The sequence below is a fragment of the Scylla paramamosain genome, chromosome 17, assembly GCF_035594125.1.
Source record: "Scylla paramamosain isolate STU-SP2022 chromosome 17, ASM3559412v1, whole genome shotgun sequence".
NCBI classification, from domain to species: domain Eukaryota; kingdom Metazoa; phylum Arthropoda; class Malacostraca; order Decapoda; family Portunidae; genus Scylla; species Scylla paramamosain.
This window is the reverse complement of record NC_087167.1, coordinates 11301450-11319070: the sequence shown is the minus strand read 5'-3', so window position 1 is coordinate 11319070 and position 17621 is coordinate 11301450. Positions and strand designations below refer to the sequence as shown.

Sequence of the window (17621 nt, the reverse complement as noted above, 5' to 3'; positions counted from 1 at the left end):
TAATGATGGAGTCAGCACGGAGGAAGGAAGGAAGGGAGGTGCAGGGAAGAGATGAGAGGGCTGTCATGGGTACTACGTCTTTATCTGCCTCGTAGTAAACACAGCAGCCACCAGACTACTCCAGCCTCGTCTTGTAAACACGCCTCCACGCTCCACTCCCCTCACACGGCACATGTCAGTAACCTCCTCCATCCACCTCGGTCTGACCTCCCCTCCCCGCGGTGCCAACCCTACACGCTGACTTCTAGTGACCTAATTCAACACACCCAGAGTCACTAAATGTACCCAATTTGATTTATTCTTTAGTTGTTAATATCAATGTGAGACTTGTTACTCTAGCCACTGAAAAAGTCTAAATTACTCGATCACTCTTTGTCAAATGTCTTTCGAGGTTATATTCTAAAACTTGCACCAGAAGAGAAGCAATAGAAGTGAAGCCATTCCCTGAAATCGCTCAAATTAGCCGTTCTTTACCCCTCCTGGACCATGCCTCACGTAACCCAGCACTCACCGACCTGCCTCACCTCACCTAAACCTTCTATCCCCTCTCAGGTCACGTTTGAAACCTAGACCGACCTTAACCTATACTTTTACTATTATTATTATTATTATTATTATTATTATTATTATTATTATTATTATTATTATTATTATTATTATTATCATTATCATTACTTTCACTATCATTGCTGTTGTTGCTGTTGCGTTATTCATTTTTCATTTGATCCACCATAGTCAGTCTTTGGTAGGCGGAGATGAAGGGGGAAGACCAAAGGGAGGGAGGGAGCGGGGAGACGAACAGGGAAACGTTGTGCAGAATAAAGAAGAGAATAAATAAAGCGAAGTGTGAAGAGAGGATATGCAAGGAAGAGGGGGAACATGAGGAATAACAAAAGAAGTAGGCAGAAAAAAATAAAAGAGGGAGAAAAACAAGTAAGCGAGAGGAAAAAAAAAAGGGAAGAGAGTAAAAGAGAGAGAGAGAAAAAAAAAGGGAGGTAGTGGAGAATAGAAGAGAAAGTAGAGCAGGTAGAGGAGATGAGGGGGAGGACAGATAATGGTGCTAAGTAAGAATGGAAAAAAAAAAATAGATGGAGGTGTGGAAGAAGGAAGAGAGGCAAGAGAGCTAACAAACTCAGAGAGAGAGAGAGAGAGAGAGAGAGAGAGAGAGAGAGAGAGAGAGAGAGAGAGAGAGAGAGAGAGAGAGAGAGAGAGGCAATGGAAAAAAAAAATAGGAAGGGAAAGCTGGGAGAGTCACTATCCACCAATCACTGCCTTTCTATCCTCACTTCGCCTCTCCCTCCTTCCCTCCCATCTTCTCTCCTTCTCTCCCTCCTTCCCTCCCTCCTTCCCTCCTTCCTGTGCGGGAGGAACAATTTGTCAGAGTGGACGTGTTGTCGCTTCTTCTCAAGTTTCAATATATTTTTTTTTGCTTGACCACTTCCTCTCTCTCTCTCTCTCTCTCTCTCTCTCTCTCTCTCTCTCTCTCTCTCTCTCTCTCTCTCTCTCTCTCTCTCTCTCTCTCTCTCTCCTCCTTAGTAACTAACATAAGCATGTGGAAACCAGAAAAGTGTGTGTGTGTGTGTGTGTGTGTGTGTGTGTGTGTGTGTGTGTGTGTGTGTGTGTGTGTTAAAAGCTTGGGAACTAAGCTAAATGTAAATATACAATGAGAGAGAGAGAGAGAGAGAGAGGAGAGAGAGAGAGAGAGAGAGAGAGAGAGAGAGAGAGATGGGGAGGTAAGGATAGTCCTTACATATGGTGTGCGTTGTGTGGTCATGGGGAGGGTGAGAAGAGGAGGAGGAAGAGGAGGAAGAGGAGGAGGAGGAGGAGGAGGAGGAGGAAGAGTACAGGGAGAAGACGACGACAACAACAACGATGACGACGACGAAGAAGAAGAAGAAGAAGAAGAAGAAGAAGAAGAAGAAGACGAAAAAAGAAGCAACAGAAGAGGGACGCAGAAGAAGAAGAAGAAGACGAAGAAAAGAAGACGAGGAAGAAGAAAAGAAAAAGAAGAGAAGGAAGAGGAGGGGTGGAGAGAAGGAGGGGGTGGAGGCTGACAGGCTGACGTGTTGTTCTTAGGTACTGACACCTTGGTGGGGAGGGGAGGAGGGGTGTGGGGAAACTGAGAGGGGGAGATGGGAAAAGGGAGGTAAGGGGGGTGAGGAGGGAGGTAGAGAAGAACGGGGTGAAAAGGAGTAAGGGAGAAGAAACAAGAGAGAGAGAGAGAGAGAGAGAGAGAGAGAGAGAGAGAGAGAGGAAGAGAGAGAGAGAGAGAGAGAGAATCCTGGTCATAACTTTTGATCTTCCTTATTACTACTACTACTACTACTACTACTATTACTACGAACTGATTCTCTAATTAAGCCTCCAACAACTTAGATACCTTAATTCCAAAGTGAAATATGTCACGGTTAAGCACAAGGGTATCTCATGCCTCGCTAACTGTGTACCTGCATCACCCTTACATCATATCAGGCGTAAAGGAGAAATGTTCGTGCATCTTAAGCGTAACTTTCAGCACGGTGTCTGGCGGCAGCACTTCATACTACAGTGTACGATGTTCTAATTTCGTATTCCGGCTTGCAATTGGAGTTTCCTCGAGTACGTGCGTGTTTAAAGTTCCCCAAGCTCAGAGGACACAAGGCAGGATGAATGGGACTCCGTAAAACGCAAAGCAGGGAAGAAAACGTTGTGTTTCGTGAATAAACCTTTCCCTCAACTTTATGTCTTCCTCCCTCTCTTCCTCGCCTCCCCCTTTCTCTCCCATTGTGACCTGAAGTGTGTTGGGGTTACGGATGGATTGATGGAGGGAGGGAGGGTGGGTGTGTGAGGCGAGGGAGGGAAGGGGGAGCCACCACCTGTGAAGGCCTGGAGTCGGTCAGCCGTGTAACGAGGCGTGAGGCCCACCCTTCCTCCCTCAGACACTTGCTTCCCTTCACATCTCCGAACCTTTCTTCCTCATCCTCTACGGTCTCTTCATCTCCTCCCGCCCTTCTTTTCATACCTCTTCATCACCACTCGTTTTTCCCGTCGTTACTTTCCTTACATACATTTTTCTCGCCTCTTGTCTCATCCCTTAGCTCACCCAAATAATCCCCTTGCCATTGCCTCACTCCTCTCCCGTTGTGGACCAGCGCTGCGCCTCCCTCCCGTGCTGTGTGGGCAGCGGCTGGCGGCACCCCGCTGCTAGTGGCAACGGTGGTGTCGGCTCCCGCTGTGGCACATGGCTACAAGGTGTCGCTCCTCCCACCTGGCACTTCGGGGGTGGGGAAGTGGCACAAGAGGGTGTCAGTTTGGAGAAACTAATTTTGTAAGAGGGAATGAAAGAAACACAAATCGTTTAGGAGATTAAGAGATAGTGAGGAGTGTCATGTCGCAGCGTGGTGTGCGGGAGACAAGGGTGCTTCTCGGCGTGTTATTTATGTTCTATCCACAAAGGAACTGTGAATTGTTGCAGCAGCCCTGTGATCATGATGGCGGTAATGATCATCAGCTGTTCTGAGACGAAGCTAATAATTATGAGGTGACGCTTGTGACTCTGAGTGGGTCTAAGTGGTACTGGCGACTTTGAACATCGCTGGTGCCGCAGAGGAAGTCCTCACTGAGTGGCTGTGTGATGTGGACGACGGCTGTAAAATGCGACTCATGTCAAGGCAATATCACCGCTGATCCCGAGATGACACTTGTGGCCGTGACGGAACGGCTCCCTCGCGATGCTGGTGGCACTGAGGCGACACTGGTGGTGGCGAGGTGGCCTAAACCTAACAGACATCTTAAGTGTGACGGCAACGGTGGTCTCTCTCTGGTGGTGGTGTATCTGTGAGTGGCACTCCTGGCTCGAAAGTGGCACTGGTGAAGTTTATGTGGCAGTGGTAGTGGTGTTGGTAGCCTTTAGGTGTCGGTGAGTGTGTTTGAAGTGGCTACGGGACGAGACTGGCTTGGGATTACTAACACTATTAATGACTTCTCCTTCGACTTCCTCCCACTGTTCCCTTGGTTATTACTCTCTCTCTCTCTCTCTCTCTCTCTCTCTCTCTCTCTCTCTCTCTCTCTCTCTCTCTCTCTCTCTCTCTCTCTCTCTCTCTTTCGCTGAGGTAACGAGGGTTGCGAGCTGCCACACACCGAGTCATCTAAATTTTATGTGAATAATAAACTCTCTCTCTCTCTCTCTCTCTCTCTCTCTCTCTCTCTCTCTCTCTCTCTCTCTCCTCTCTCTCTCCTCTCTCTCTCTCTCTCTCTCACTTTTTATTTTCCCGTTTTCTTTTCCCTTCACTATTTTCTTTCCCTCTGCCTTTTTCAGTACTCTCTCTCTCTCTCTCTCTCTCTCTCTCTCTCTCTCTCTCTCTCTCTCTCTCTCTCTCTCTCTCTCTCTCTCTCTCTTTTGCTAATTGCTTCCGCATTTTCAAAGTATGTATTCCCGACATTCCTCTCTCTCTCTCTCTCTCTCTCTCTCTCTCTCTGTGTGTGTGTGTGTGTGTGTGTGTGTGTGTGTGTGTGTGTGTGTGTGTGTTATTGTTGTTGTTGTTGTCATCGTCCTCCATCGTTAGTATAGTTATTTTAATCTCGCCAGAATTATCATCGTTACTTCCTTTTTTCTCTTCTGTATAGGCGTTGTAATTTCACTCACCACGAAGATGCGACAGAACAATATCCCCGAGGTAATCATGCGCGTCCGTCACGTGACCTAAGACGTGGCAGTGACCAGCTCATCGCAGCCGAGTGTTTATGCAGGGAGTAGCGTGTCCCAGTGTGAATGATGGGGAGAGGGGGAGAGGAGAGGGGAAATAAGGGAGAGAAAGAGAGAGAAGAGGAGGAGGAAGAACGAGGGGAGAGGGTGAGGAGGGGTAGTGAGGCTGCGACCAAGACACCTTAAGATTTATAGCTTGAGTGAGGAGCCAGACGCACGACCATTATTGCCCAAACTGTCGTCCCGCATACACACACACACACACACACACACACACGTCTCTTCGCCCGTACATTATTCTCGTTTATGGCGTCGCGTGGGTGTACGTGTTGGTTCAGCTGGCCACACCCATAACATTGTCTTCTGAGCGACACTCCCCCTCTACGTTTTCTATGCTGTCTCTGCGGATACATTCCTTCATGACGGGAAATGTAATGGCTTCACAAACTGTCCCTGGTGTTTGGTCAGGTTCACTCGTGTCTCCTCGGTGACTCAAACTATCTCAGGAACTATATTCTGAAAATGTCTGCGCCGCACTTCTACTTCTTTTAAAAGCCTCTAGTTTAAGTGACACGGGTTTTCAAGGATATTTTTACGGTTCTAGTAAAAGATTAATAAGATTTCTATATTATTAACTGAATAAACACTCTTACGAATCCGGCTAATCATCTCTGTGGCCTTTGAAGTTGTGGCGAGAAAGCAGACCGTTTCAGAACACTGGCTCAGGAGACTCAAGGTGGCTCATGCAGTGCTTCATCCATGCACGCTCAGAGTGGAGGCGGCCGCTTAGTAACTTAGGGAGGCTGGGTTGCTTTCTCCTCTGATTCGTTCACTATTGTATGGAGTCTTCGTGTAAGTTGTCAGTGAAGGGCGGTGGTGAACCAGTCAGGGCGGCTTGTGTACTTGTCATTCAATAATATGGGATTTTCTTTCGCTGGTAATTGCAGATAGTTTCTCTCTCTCTCTCTCTCTCTCTCTCTCTCTCTCTCTCTCTCTCTCTCTCTCTCTCTCTCTCTCTCTCTAGGCTTCCAATACAAAGAGTGTGGCTCATTAGCGCGACGCCTTACATCTTAGTGACACATTAATGATACACTATTGTTGTCTTCCCCATTACAGCCGTCATACATACATACATAAGTACGTACAATACATACTTCAATATTACATGCTGCCTCGGAACATGTCCCGCCCCGCTTTTTTTTTTTTTTTTTTTTCCTCTCTCCCTCTCTCTGACGGTATAAGTTCTGACGCAGCGTACCAGAGGTGACAGGCGTCGTTCGTTTTAGTAACCGTAGCAAACAATAATTCCCTTGCATAAACCGGACAAGATGGGTGTCAGTGGAATGGCGTTGCGGTGGTTTACGAGGCTCAACAGGCGGCGCGTCAGCCAACCATAAAGCATGCCAGGCTGGCGTCACCTCAGTGTAGCGTTGATCAATATTTCTCCACTGCAACATGGCGTGGACGATTTAACACTGCTCTGTTCAAGGGTGTGAGTTACTTACACGGGTTTGAGCTTCACTTGATAGCGTCACGAGAAAATAGAGATCTTGATGGTGGCAGGCTGAAATTTATCCAAACTCTACTTAGTAAGACTAATACGCACAGGTGTCCCGCAGTTGATGGAAAGTGATTTTCAGTAAGGGCCGCTGAGGAGAGGAGGTGACGCTGGATGCTGGCAGGCTGGCTGGCTTTGTTGGGCGAGGCGTGTCTGATGGGGCGCCATAAGGGAAATGAAGTAGATAAAGGAAAATTAAGTTGTGCAGCTACGTGCTTGGAGCGGATCGTAGTTTTATTCTCGTGGCCAAAGTCAGACATAATTTATTCTATATGAATTCGGTGTCTTTCGTCACTTTAAGCAGTGTGTGGTAGTTTGAATGGAGTCGCAGGGCTGTTTCCTGCTTGTCCACTGTTTGCTTCGGCAGACTGAAAACTATTCACTTTGTTCCGGTCCTTGTTATTATCTTTCATTTCATGTTATTATTATTATTATTATTATTATTATTATTATTATATTATTGTTATTATCATTATCATCATCATTTCATTATTATTCTTGAATGAAATCGTTTCGGCCGCCGGGGAGCAGTGCATATCTCCCACTGCTTGACCCAGAACAAATTAGTTGGAACAGCTGGATGTGGCGTTATTAGCTGTGGCATGGACACGTGGATATCTTGTAAGCCCCAACAAGACAGCACGGCGAGGCGCAGCGTGCCTCGTCTGTTGAATGTAGCACTAGGTCGTGGCGTGGGCTGGAGAGCCATGCAGCTGTTAATCATCCGAGGCGCCACTATTGTTTTGAAGCTCCGCGGGTTAGTTCCGAACCGAACATGATGCTTCATACCGGATCACTGCCACCAAACTCTTGTTAATCTTGGTGCTGCGGTGTTCGCACACAGTATATCCCTGCACCATTTTTCTTCATACAACATCGCTGGCTCTTTGAACAGCGGCACAGAGTGAACACTGCATTATGTAAGGTAATGGACAAAAACTCAAGGTTGAATCATAAAGCAAACTATTTTCATATCCACGAGAAAATATTTTCTTTACATTAAAGTTTCTCTTCACCTCATAGTTTTGAGACCTAGAATTTCTCCCATCACGGAAAAAAAAAACCTCAAGTATATATATAACCATGAAAAAAATGAAATTGTAGTAGCAAGAGTGTGGGAGCCAGAAGCATGCCCCTAGTGGCCAGGCGGGTAACTAACCACATAAACAAACACCCATCACTCCTCTCCCTCCTCCTTTCCTCCTTCCCTCCCTCCCTCCTTCCTCGCTACACCACGGAGTGTAAATATATTCCCAAGATACACTAACACGCCGCCTTAAATGACTGCCATCTACAAAGAGGCAAAGGGACGGGAGATAGGGGGATAAAAGGAGGAGGGGAAATGTCGCACGGCTGGCAGCGCGGTCAGAGTGGTGGCGGGAAGAAGGTCGTACATCACAGAGGCGACCAAGCGTGTCAGACAGGCAGACACACGCCGCTGCGCTACCATCAGAAGGAAATGTGGGGGGTGGGGGGGAGTGAGAGACAGAAGGGAGCGGAGAGTAAGAGGCAAGAGAAGGCGAGTGGATAAATAAGTTGATAAAAAGGGCTAGAAACTCGTGAATTTCAACCACTAGCGCGATGTAATGGGACATTAAGCGATAGATAATAGGATATAACATTGAAGGTGGATGTAGTAAAAGATAAGGGGTGAAGCTGAGTGGTTCATTGCCGCAGTGATCATCTTCGTTGCTCTGCGGGGCCTTTGAGTCTGTCATATTATATAAAATAACCTATTTACTCTGAAAGAATGAATGGGTTCATGGACGGAGGAATGCTGCTGAGGAGGGAAAAAGTGTGTTCAAACAAACTCGTAAACTGACAAACTCATATCGCATCGAATTTTCCTTCCTAGACATTTACTTCTTTAAAAAGACTTGAGTTAGAATAAATCCATTAAACTCAATCAACTCAATTCTCATAATTTTAATTATTGTGTTTTTACCTTCTCGGAAAACAACAACAACAACAACAACAACAACAACAACTGTTCAAACACACCCGCAAGGTGAATAAACTCGTATAATTCTTGTTTTTTATTCTTATTTCGTTTAAAAAAATCTATTGAAACAAATTATCAAAGACACGTAATAAACTCATCCCTCCTCCCCTTTCACATTAATATTTACTCTTAAAACGAAAAAAAAAAGAAAAAAGAAAAGGACAGAAAAAAGAAAAGCTTTGTAAGAAGATCATAAAGCGAATATACTAATTTCACATCATTCTTCTTTCTTGAACATTTTATCCTCTTCCTCGTAACTTTCTTCCTCTTTAACCACCGCTTCTTCCACATGTTTCCTCCTCCCCCTCCTCCTCCCCCTCCTCCTACCTCACACGTCGCAGGAAGATCAATTATATAAGAATTAAGAGCCTCGTCATAGATCACAGTAATAGTTTGCTGAAGTACCCTTTACATCAACCGGGACGCGAGAGGGGAAGGAGGAGAACCAAAGGGAAGAGAGGAGGAGGAGGAGGAGGAGGAGGAGGAGGAGAGAGCCGGGTAAGTGACAGAGGGAGGAGGAGGAGTGGGGGAAGGTGGTAGGAAGCCATAATAGTATTCATAATTCAAGATAATTAGACCAGAGATACGGAGTGCCAAGGATGTGTGTTTGTGTGTGTGTGTGTGTGTGTGTGTGTGTGTGTGTGTGTGCCATCTCTCTCTCTCTCTCTCTCTCTCTCTGCTGCTGCTGTCAAAGTAAAACGTAAGAATCAGGAAGAGGAAAGCAGAAACGTCTCCCACTTAAGTCTTTTTTTCCTCTCCTTCACCTCATACCTCAACCAGAGAGAGAGAGAGAGAGAGAGAGAGAGAGAGAGAGAGAGAGAGAGAGAGAGAGAGAGAGAGAGAGAGAGGATTTCTTCTTTAATTTATGTATTCCTTCTTCCTTCATTTAAATCTTTTCTTCCTCAATTTATTTCACGTACTAATTCACCTCATTTGTATTTTCTTTCCTTGAGTTATTTATACTCTCTCTCTCTCTCTCTCTCTCTCTCTCTCTCTCTCTCTCTCTCTCTCTCTCTCTCTCTCTCTCTCTCCTTGATTTATTCAGTACTAATCTTTTTCTTTATTCTTTTCTTCGTTTTAGTCATGTCCGTCCGTCTCTCTCTCTCTCTCTCTCTCTCTCTCTCTCTCTCTCTCTCTCTCTCTCTCTCTCTCCTCTCTCTCTCTCTCTCTCTCTCTCTCTCTCTCTCTCTCTCTCTCTCTCTCTCAATCCCTCACGTGGTACGCTAACTAAAATGTTTGTCATTCTAGAGCTCAGGACGAGGCAGTCTTTACCTCGCAATAAAGTTTGTTACTCTCCCTCTCCCTCCCTCTCCCTCTCCCTCTCCTTCCCTTCATCCAAGAGACAGGAGTGAGGGAGAGAGGCGGCAGTACTCTCTACTTTTGGTCCTCGTGGTTAAGGGTGATCAGGGAGCGAGGGAGAGAGGGGGGAGAGAGAGGGGAGGGAGAGTAGTGAAGGGGTCGAAGAGAGGTACTATACCTTTAAGATGTGATTTGAACTGTCCAATATAAATTCTTGTAACACCTTTAGATGTCAGAAGGGACGAGGAGGAGGAGGAGGAGGAGGAAGTGAGAAAGAATGGAGGAGAAAAATAGAAGGCAAAATGAGAAACGGAGAATCAAAAAGAGAAAGAAAATGAAGATAATGAAAAAAACTAAACAAAAACAGAGAGAGAGAGAGAGAGAGAGAGAGGAGAGAGAGAGAGAGAGAGAGAGAGAGAGAGAGAGAGAGAGAGAGAGATGGAAGGGCAGATAGTTAGTACAAATGAAGGAAATTTGATAAAGATAAATGCAAAGGTAGATAGCGAAACAGATGAGGAAGGGGTGGAGGGAGGGAGAAGGCGGAGGGAGGGAGGGTGGGAGGGAGGGAGATGGGTAGAGGTAATGACTGGTAAGGGGAGGGAGTGGCCCAGCGTGTGTGGCGGCGTGCCCCAAATGCCTGTCTGACACTTCCCTCACTCACCCCCAACTGATGGCACCACCACCACCACCACCACCACCACTGCTACTATAACTACTATCAAACACTACCAATACCACTTCTTTCATCCAGTACTACGAACCACCGCCTTTGCCACGTTAGCGCTGTCTCTCCTGTAACCACCACTGCATTTTCTATAGTCTATAACTACACTAACTAACTACACTATTAAACGTTTGTCTTCCTCGTCTTTTATCCTTGAATTAGTTTTCGTTCTCTTCCTCGTTCTCGTCTCTTCCTCCACGTCCTCCCCCTCCCCCTGTGTACACATGATGCGTGCCTCATCATGCCCATAGTATAGTCACAGCTTCCCAGGAATGAGTCACAACGGATTCCTACTTATTATGTAACTGGGATTCGCTACTTAATATAATTTGTTAAGTAGTTTGTGTATATTTACATGCACTCGTAAACTTTTTTGGTTCTAAGTTTACTAAATTTGTCAGAACTGTTTTACATGGTCAGTAGTGCAAAAACATTTTACGTAAATATCAGACATTGTATTGCTGCATTTTATTTTTTATATTCAGACTGTCACAGGGAGAGGAGGGTCAGGGAACTGCTTTTTTTCTGTCTTGTGTCCCATTTCCATATCATTGGCAAATCTGTGTATTATACTTCAACGTTTAGCTTTGATATTATCGCGACGGCTAGGAACTCCTTATATTGTGTTCTCATGAATTTACTCATGAATTTTCTCCTCCTCCTCCTCCTCTTCTTCCTCCTCCTCTTTCTCCTCCTCCTCCTCTTCCTCCTTCTCCTCCTCCTCTTCCTCCTCCTCCTCTTCCTCCTCCCCCTCCTCCTCCTCCTCCTCCTCCTCCTCCTCCTTTTCCTTTTCCTCTTCCTCGTCCCCCTCGTCCTCATCTTCTTCTTCCTCCTCCTCCTCCTCCTCCTCCTCCTCTTTCTCTTCTTTCTCCTTCTCCTCCTTCTCCTCCTCCTCACTAAAGGCTCCTAAATAAACTGCGTTCAGAAGAAATACGAAACTGTGTGTGTGTGTGTGTGTGTGTGTGTGTGTGTGTGTTTGTCTGTATGTCTGTCTGTGTGTAAGACCGGCCAACAATGCAGTCTGTATGAGACACGTAATGAGTAGCTAAGTCTCGGATTGTCGACCTGTCACAAGTAGAGCGTCTGAGGTGCAGCGTTGAGTGTCATGCTCATCGGAACCTGCTTTGAATCACTAGCGTGACTCATTCTGAAATGACAGAAACGATGCAGAAGTTTGACGTTTTGTGATTTCATGTGAACAGTTCAATTCCTGCAGAGTTGGGTCTCTGGCGAATGACGTTGAGAAATGCAGGGTGGAGTCATCAGTGTAAGATCGGACAGGACAATAATTTGACTGAGAAAACAATTTATGAATGATTTGAAGAGGGTGAGTGATAGGACAGAGCTCGTTTCCCCGCTATTAGTGTGTTGAGGAGAACGGTGTCCGTCAAACACTGCAGTGGGGGAGTCACTAGAAAGGAAACTTTAGATAGCGGTTCAGAAAAATTAATAGAAACAATACAAGGAAAGCTTAGAAATTAAAGGTTTATATTAGACTCCATCAAAAGCTCTTGCCATGTCTCTTCAGGATTTCACCGAAGCTCCTAAGAGAGAGGATGACCAAAATTCATTGAAGGAAGACAATCAATTATCCTTTAAAGAATCCACAGGTACAATAAGGAAGAAAGGTTGTGACTGCGAGTAGATAGGTGGTTTAGAGGTTCGTTAATTTCTAGCTGTTACCGTGTCGCCAGTGTGCCGGGGAGAGCCATGGACGGCGAGGAGGTTCTCTGCTTTCCTCTTCCCGTCATACGTTTGTCGAGATTTGTACATTATAGTGGTCCCCTCAGGTAGGCAGCCAACTTGTAGGTATTATAAGTTTTCTGTTGGTTGCTGTTGCTACTTTTTTTCTTGTTTTTTTCTTCCTCCTCCTCCTCCTCTTCCTCCTCCTCCTCCTCCTTCACTGCCATCCCATTACTAACTACCGTGTTCCTAAAATATGAGAACATGAATCATAACCACAAAAAAAAACTCCATAAAATATATACGAAACAAATACACGTCGTAGAGAGAGAGAGAGAGAGAGAGAGAGAGAGAGAGAGAGAGAGAGAGAGAGAGAGAGAGAGAGAAGGGTAATAAGTGACGCAAGACTATATACGTTTCTCATAAATCTGTGACGTCACGCTCCATCTGGCTGTGAGCGGCATATATGTGTGGAGAGAGAGAGAGAGAGAGAGAGAGAGAGAGAGAGAGAGAGAGAGAGAGAGAATTTAATAATGAGTTCATTGAATGTATCTCCTTTTTCTGCGAACACTCGAGACAGTATTGGGGAACCGTTTACAAATACAACACTTGAGGCTTCACGTCCGTTCCAATAGTGTGCATACCACTGATGCCCTACGAAGACTTTTTCTTCCTAAGGGTTATGTGCTATTACTAATTCGTAACCATGGGGAAGGGAAGGGGGCGTTGAGAGAAAGGCGAGCTTGGTAATAGGGCAGGAGCTGTAATACTTATCGGTACCAATAAAGAACACAGGAAAAACACTGCTGAAGCTTTGAACAACCCAGTGAGACAACGAGCAAAACAATTGAAACATTGAAGCAAACACAGCAAGTTACGGATCAGGAGAGAACGAAAAGTAGTGATTTCAAGCTTCAAGGAAAGAAATTGATCCGCGTATGGTTGTATATGAATAGTACTGATTCGGTTTCCAGTCTGCTTGTGCATTATTAACTTAGTGCAGAAACGATAGGGAGCCTGGAGAGAATATAAGATAGATTTAGAGATAGGGATGAAAGGTGGGCACAGGTATATGTTTGTTGGCATGTATCATACAAACACTTCCCCAATTACTGGCGTCTTGGAGCTTCCTTTATGGTTTATATATATTCGCGTAGGTAGATCGATAGATAAATAGATATAGATATAGTTTACTGTACTGTTTTGCACGTGATGTAAGCCTCACTATCTTAACATCGAGACTTATTAAGGGAATGCGGGGACTTTTATTTACTTTTTTTTTCTTTTTACCTTCCTTTGTTCCTCCCCCTCTTCGAGATGTCTTAGGACTTAGGGGATCGCACAAAGACGCTTCTCTAACCTTGCTTCCCTTCTCCCTCCCACCGTCAAGCACCACGGCGTGCCTGAAGGAGGTCAAACAGACAGTTGTATGTCACCCTTCATTTGCATTTTGTGGTGTTCCTTCAGGTCATAAACTTGTGGTTGTGTTGGCAATGCTGTGTGTGTGTGTGTGTGTATGTACGAGTATATGTGTATGTGTGTGTGTGTGTGTGTGTGTGTGTGTGTGTGTGTGTGTGTGTGTGTGAGAGAGAGAGAGAGAGAGAGAGAGAGAGAGAGAGAGAGAGAGAGAGAGAATCCAATAATGAGTCCATTGAAAGTATCGCCTTCCTCAGCGAACACTCAAGAACGTATCTCACTACAGAACCATTTAGAAATACAACACTTGAGGATTCACGTCCCTGTAGTTTTCCGTATACCAGATTGGTTCTCAAATAGGATGGTAGATCTTTGGAATAGACTCAGTTATCAGTGTCTGTATCAAGTAACTAGTGCAGAAATTATATGAATCTTTGGGGAAATAACATGAATTTATAAGGTAGGTTACTCTTGTGTATTATATAAAAATCTCACCCATACAGGCGTAACCCTTTCATTGCGATGTGCAACAGCTCACAACACTACAAGCAATGCATGGACTTTTTCTTATGAGTATCTACAAGAGAGAAGGGATGGGAAAGAAAAGATTTTGCAATATCTGGCTAGTACAGTGAGTGTAGAATGAGTAAAGATGTCTCAGAGTGGTTAGTAATGAAGGTGAAAGGCTTAATGGCTTTCTTCTTGCAGCTTTCGTTATGTTATTATGCATATTTTATGTTAGTATAAACTCATCACTCTTTTATCATATAGTTTTGCACGTGTTCTGAGCCTCACTATCCTAACCCTAAGACTTATTAAGAGAAAGCAGGGACTTTTTTTTTTCTCTTTAATCTTCCTTTGCTTCTTCCTCCCTCCAATCGGGGCTTATTAGGGGATCGCGGAGACACTTCTTTAACCTTCCTCTCATCGCCAGGCGTCACGGCGCGCTTCAAGGAGGTCACCCTTCATTTGCATTTAGTGGGGGGTTCCTTAAGGCGCCGAGTGGTGTGTGTGTGTGTGTGTGGTGGTTGATGGTGAGGGCCGGCGGATGTGCATGGTCGAGTGTGTTTTGGGAACAGGTCAGTGCAGGTTCGCGATCAGTTCACAGACTTGGTGAGATATAACCAGTGGTCGGAACACGCACCTTGATCTTAACGATGATGAACTGAAGTCGAAAACATTAATAGATAATGAATTCAAAACCACTGAACAGGAGACTATGGTAAAATCATCACGAAAACCAATTTAATTAACATATGTAAAGAAAAAAGGAGAAAACATGAATTGGTAATATTTTCGTAAGTCTTTAGGGATTATTTTCGTTAGTATGGCATTCACTTGAAACCATTTCACTGAGAAGCGACGTAAAACTGAATTGCCTCGGCTTTAAATCTTGAAACGTTACAATGTAGTTTCATTACGAAATGAAGGCTCAAGTGAACGATAGGTAGAGAGAGAGAGAGAGAGAGAGAGAGAGAGAGAGAGAGAGAGAGAGAGAGAGAGATATTCACGTATCTCTATAGCTTAAATTAAATTAATTCTTACGTCTCTTCACAATACAATGCTTCATTATTTGCGAACCTGCGAGCCTCAGTCGTGGATGAATGACGGGGCGGCAGACACTGGTTACCGCGTCACAGGTGCACACAGCAGTACAAACTGACACGAACACGTGCTGTACCTGTCCTCCCACAAATCAGTGTTTTCTTGGATGTCTGTTATCAGCGGGATAGAGGCGAACAGAACAGTCTCGTCCCTCGCCCCTCGCCGCTCCCCTCCCCGCGTCACGTCTGACCTGGAGGGTGATAGACAATCTCCTCATCTATTCCACGAAGCTCAGCGATGACCCTTCTCCCCCAGACCCGTGCCGTGACCCCGAGTTTGTTTGACCTCTTGACCCCACTTGCCCTCCCGCCCCCGAGGGATTCTGGGGCGAGCTGCAGCTTTCGGGAGTATATCACCATTGGTCATGTAAATGAGATGTATGATTACATAGTTAACGTGGTTGTTGTTTTTGTTTGTTTTTCTTGATGGAGGCGATAAGGAGGAGCAGAAGGATGAGGAAGAGGAGAAGTGGTGGCCGGAGAGGAGGAGGGAAGACTTTTCTCGGCTTTTTTTCTTGGCTGTCTTTGAGAATGGTAATGCAGCTGCGCGGGAAGAGATATGGGTGGTGATAGTGCTGGTGGTGGTGTTAGGTACAGCGCTTATCACAAAGGAAATATTTTGTAGGTACTTAACTACAGTTTTTCCGGGTTTAAGAGGGATGCATTTCAATCACTGCACGAATGTTGGTGTTGCGATAATATTTATTGTTGGTGTAGTGGCCGCGGTGAGGGTGCTGGGTGTGTGGTGGTGGTGGTGGTGGGGAGAGGCTGGTGTGAGGGCTCTTTGTTATATCGAGGCTTCATCAAGTTGTGTTATGTTATGTGTGTGTGTGTGTGTGTGTGTGTGTGTGTGTGTGTGTGTCACTGACTGGGTAGATGTATACATGCGTGCGTTTGGGATGGGGGATAGATGTGCTCCACGTGATTGATTGATACTGTGTGTGTGTGTGTGTGTGTGTGTGTGTGTGTGTGTGTGTGTGATGGGAGGTAGCCGATAAAGCGCAGTATTTCACAAGACCTTGATCCCTTGTAACATATTTTCCAGACGACAGCGAGACGGAAGGCGGCCTGGTGTCCCGCATGATGGGTGGGCAAGGCATGGCAGGGGCGGGGGCACTCCTGCAGACTTCCCCGAACACGGCGGCGGGAGCCCGGGGCACCTCAGATGGGACGGGGCAGTGCGGGGCCCTGAACCAGCCCTACGCCGGGGAGATGTGTTCTTACGGCCCTATGTACGGTGCCTACGGGTATGGCGGCATGAAGGCACGCACCTCCCCATATCCCCGCACCTCCCCCGTCTATCCACCACCCTACCCGACGCCTCCGCAGCTTAACACGCAGCTTTACCGCCAGCCACACGCCTACCACGACTACTCCTCCAGATAGATGCCTTCCTTACAGTACTATCCGTTCCAAGTGCCTTCCCACACCTCGCCAGGAGCTTCACAGACCCCGCCTCGACGTGCCCTCCGCCCGCGACGTGCTGGAGCGTTACCTCGGCCACAGGAAGCCTGACTCGTGATCACATGTGCGGAAGTCATCTTCTGGAGTGGATCATAATACTGACATGGTAGTGAGTAAGGACATTAACATATACTCGTACTTATCATCATCCTCATAAAAAGTGGTCTCAAGAAAGTGATGAAAGCAATAATTATTTTGGATGATAATAAAGAAAATATTATGTATGCAGGAGGACAGCAATTAGTGCACCAAGAAAGGAGAGTAAAGACACAAGCAGAGCGGTGCACCCACAAACTGTACACTTATAATAGCGACAGAAAAAAATAATAATAATTATGCATAGTGATAATATTTCTGCTGACGAAAAACACGAGCTTGGAAGTGCAGAAACTGTGTGTGTGTGTGTGTGTGTGTGTGTGTGTGTGTGTGTGTGTGTGTGTGTGTGTGTGTGTGTGTGTGTGTGTGTGTGTGTCTGTCTGTCTGTCTGTCTGTTAGTGTATGTGTTGTGACATGAACAGCAGGTAGTGGAAAAGTGAGGAGAGGAGGTCAACACACACACACACACACACACACACACACACACACACACACACACACACACACACACACACACACACACACACACACACACACACACACACACACACACACACACATACATACACACACGACATACTTACACATTCCTGAATAAAAAATAAAAAAAAAGATAAAACATAGATAGATAATATAATAAAACAGAAATACATCCATCCACGCGTCAAGGTAAAAAGTTAAATACTACAATAATGATGATAATGACAAAGATGATTCCCTATAATAAATGAATTAAGAAATACCTCAATTTCCCCAAAAAGAACATGAACCATAAAAAAAAAAGAACAATTTGAACAATCACATCACAACACCAATATTAATATAATCCCCACTCATTAACATTTCTATTTACAAACACACACACACACACACACACACACACACACACACACACCAGCAGCTACTCTCCCCTACCTGCTGTATTATTGCTTCCATTATATATATACCAGTGAATGCAATATTGTGCTGTGCCGTGCTGTGTATATAGTGCTGTATATAGTGCGTATTTATAGCGAGTAGCCCCATGAATGAAGGAAAGAAGGAGGTGGTGAAGTGACTACGTAAGTGTGCGTGCGTGAGTGTGTGAGTGA

At 45.4% G+C, this 17621-nt stretch overlaps 1 protein-coding gene across 1 annotated transcript in view; it reads left to right on the top strand.

Annotated features, from left to right (window-relative positions):
• LOC135108478 (T-box transcription factor TBX1-like) overlaps positions 1-17090 on the top strand; it is a 48162-nt gene extending 31072 nt beyond the window's left edge. Inside the window, 1 exon segment of the mRNA XM_064019534.1 lies at positions 16016-17090. Within this exon segment, the coding sequence (XP_063875604.1) occupies positions 16016-16356 (341 nt within the window). The 3' untranslated portion in view covers positions 16357-17090.
• The last annotated feature ends 531 nt before the right edge of the window (positions 17091-17621 follow it).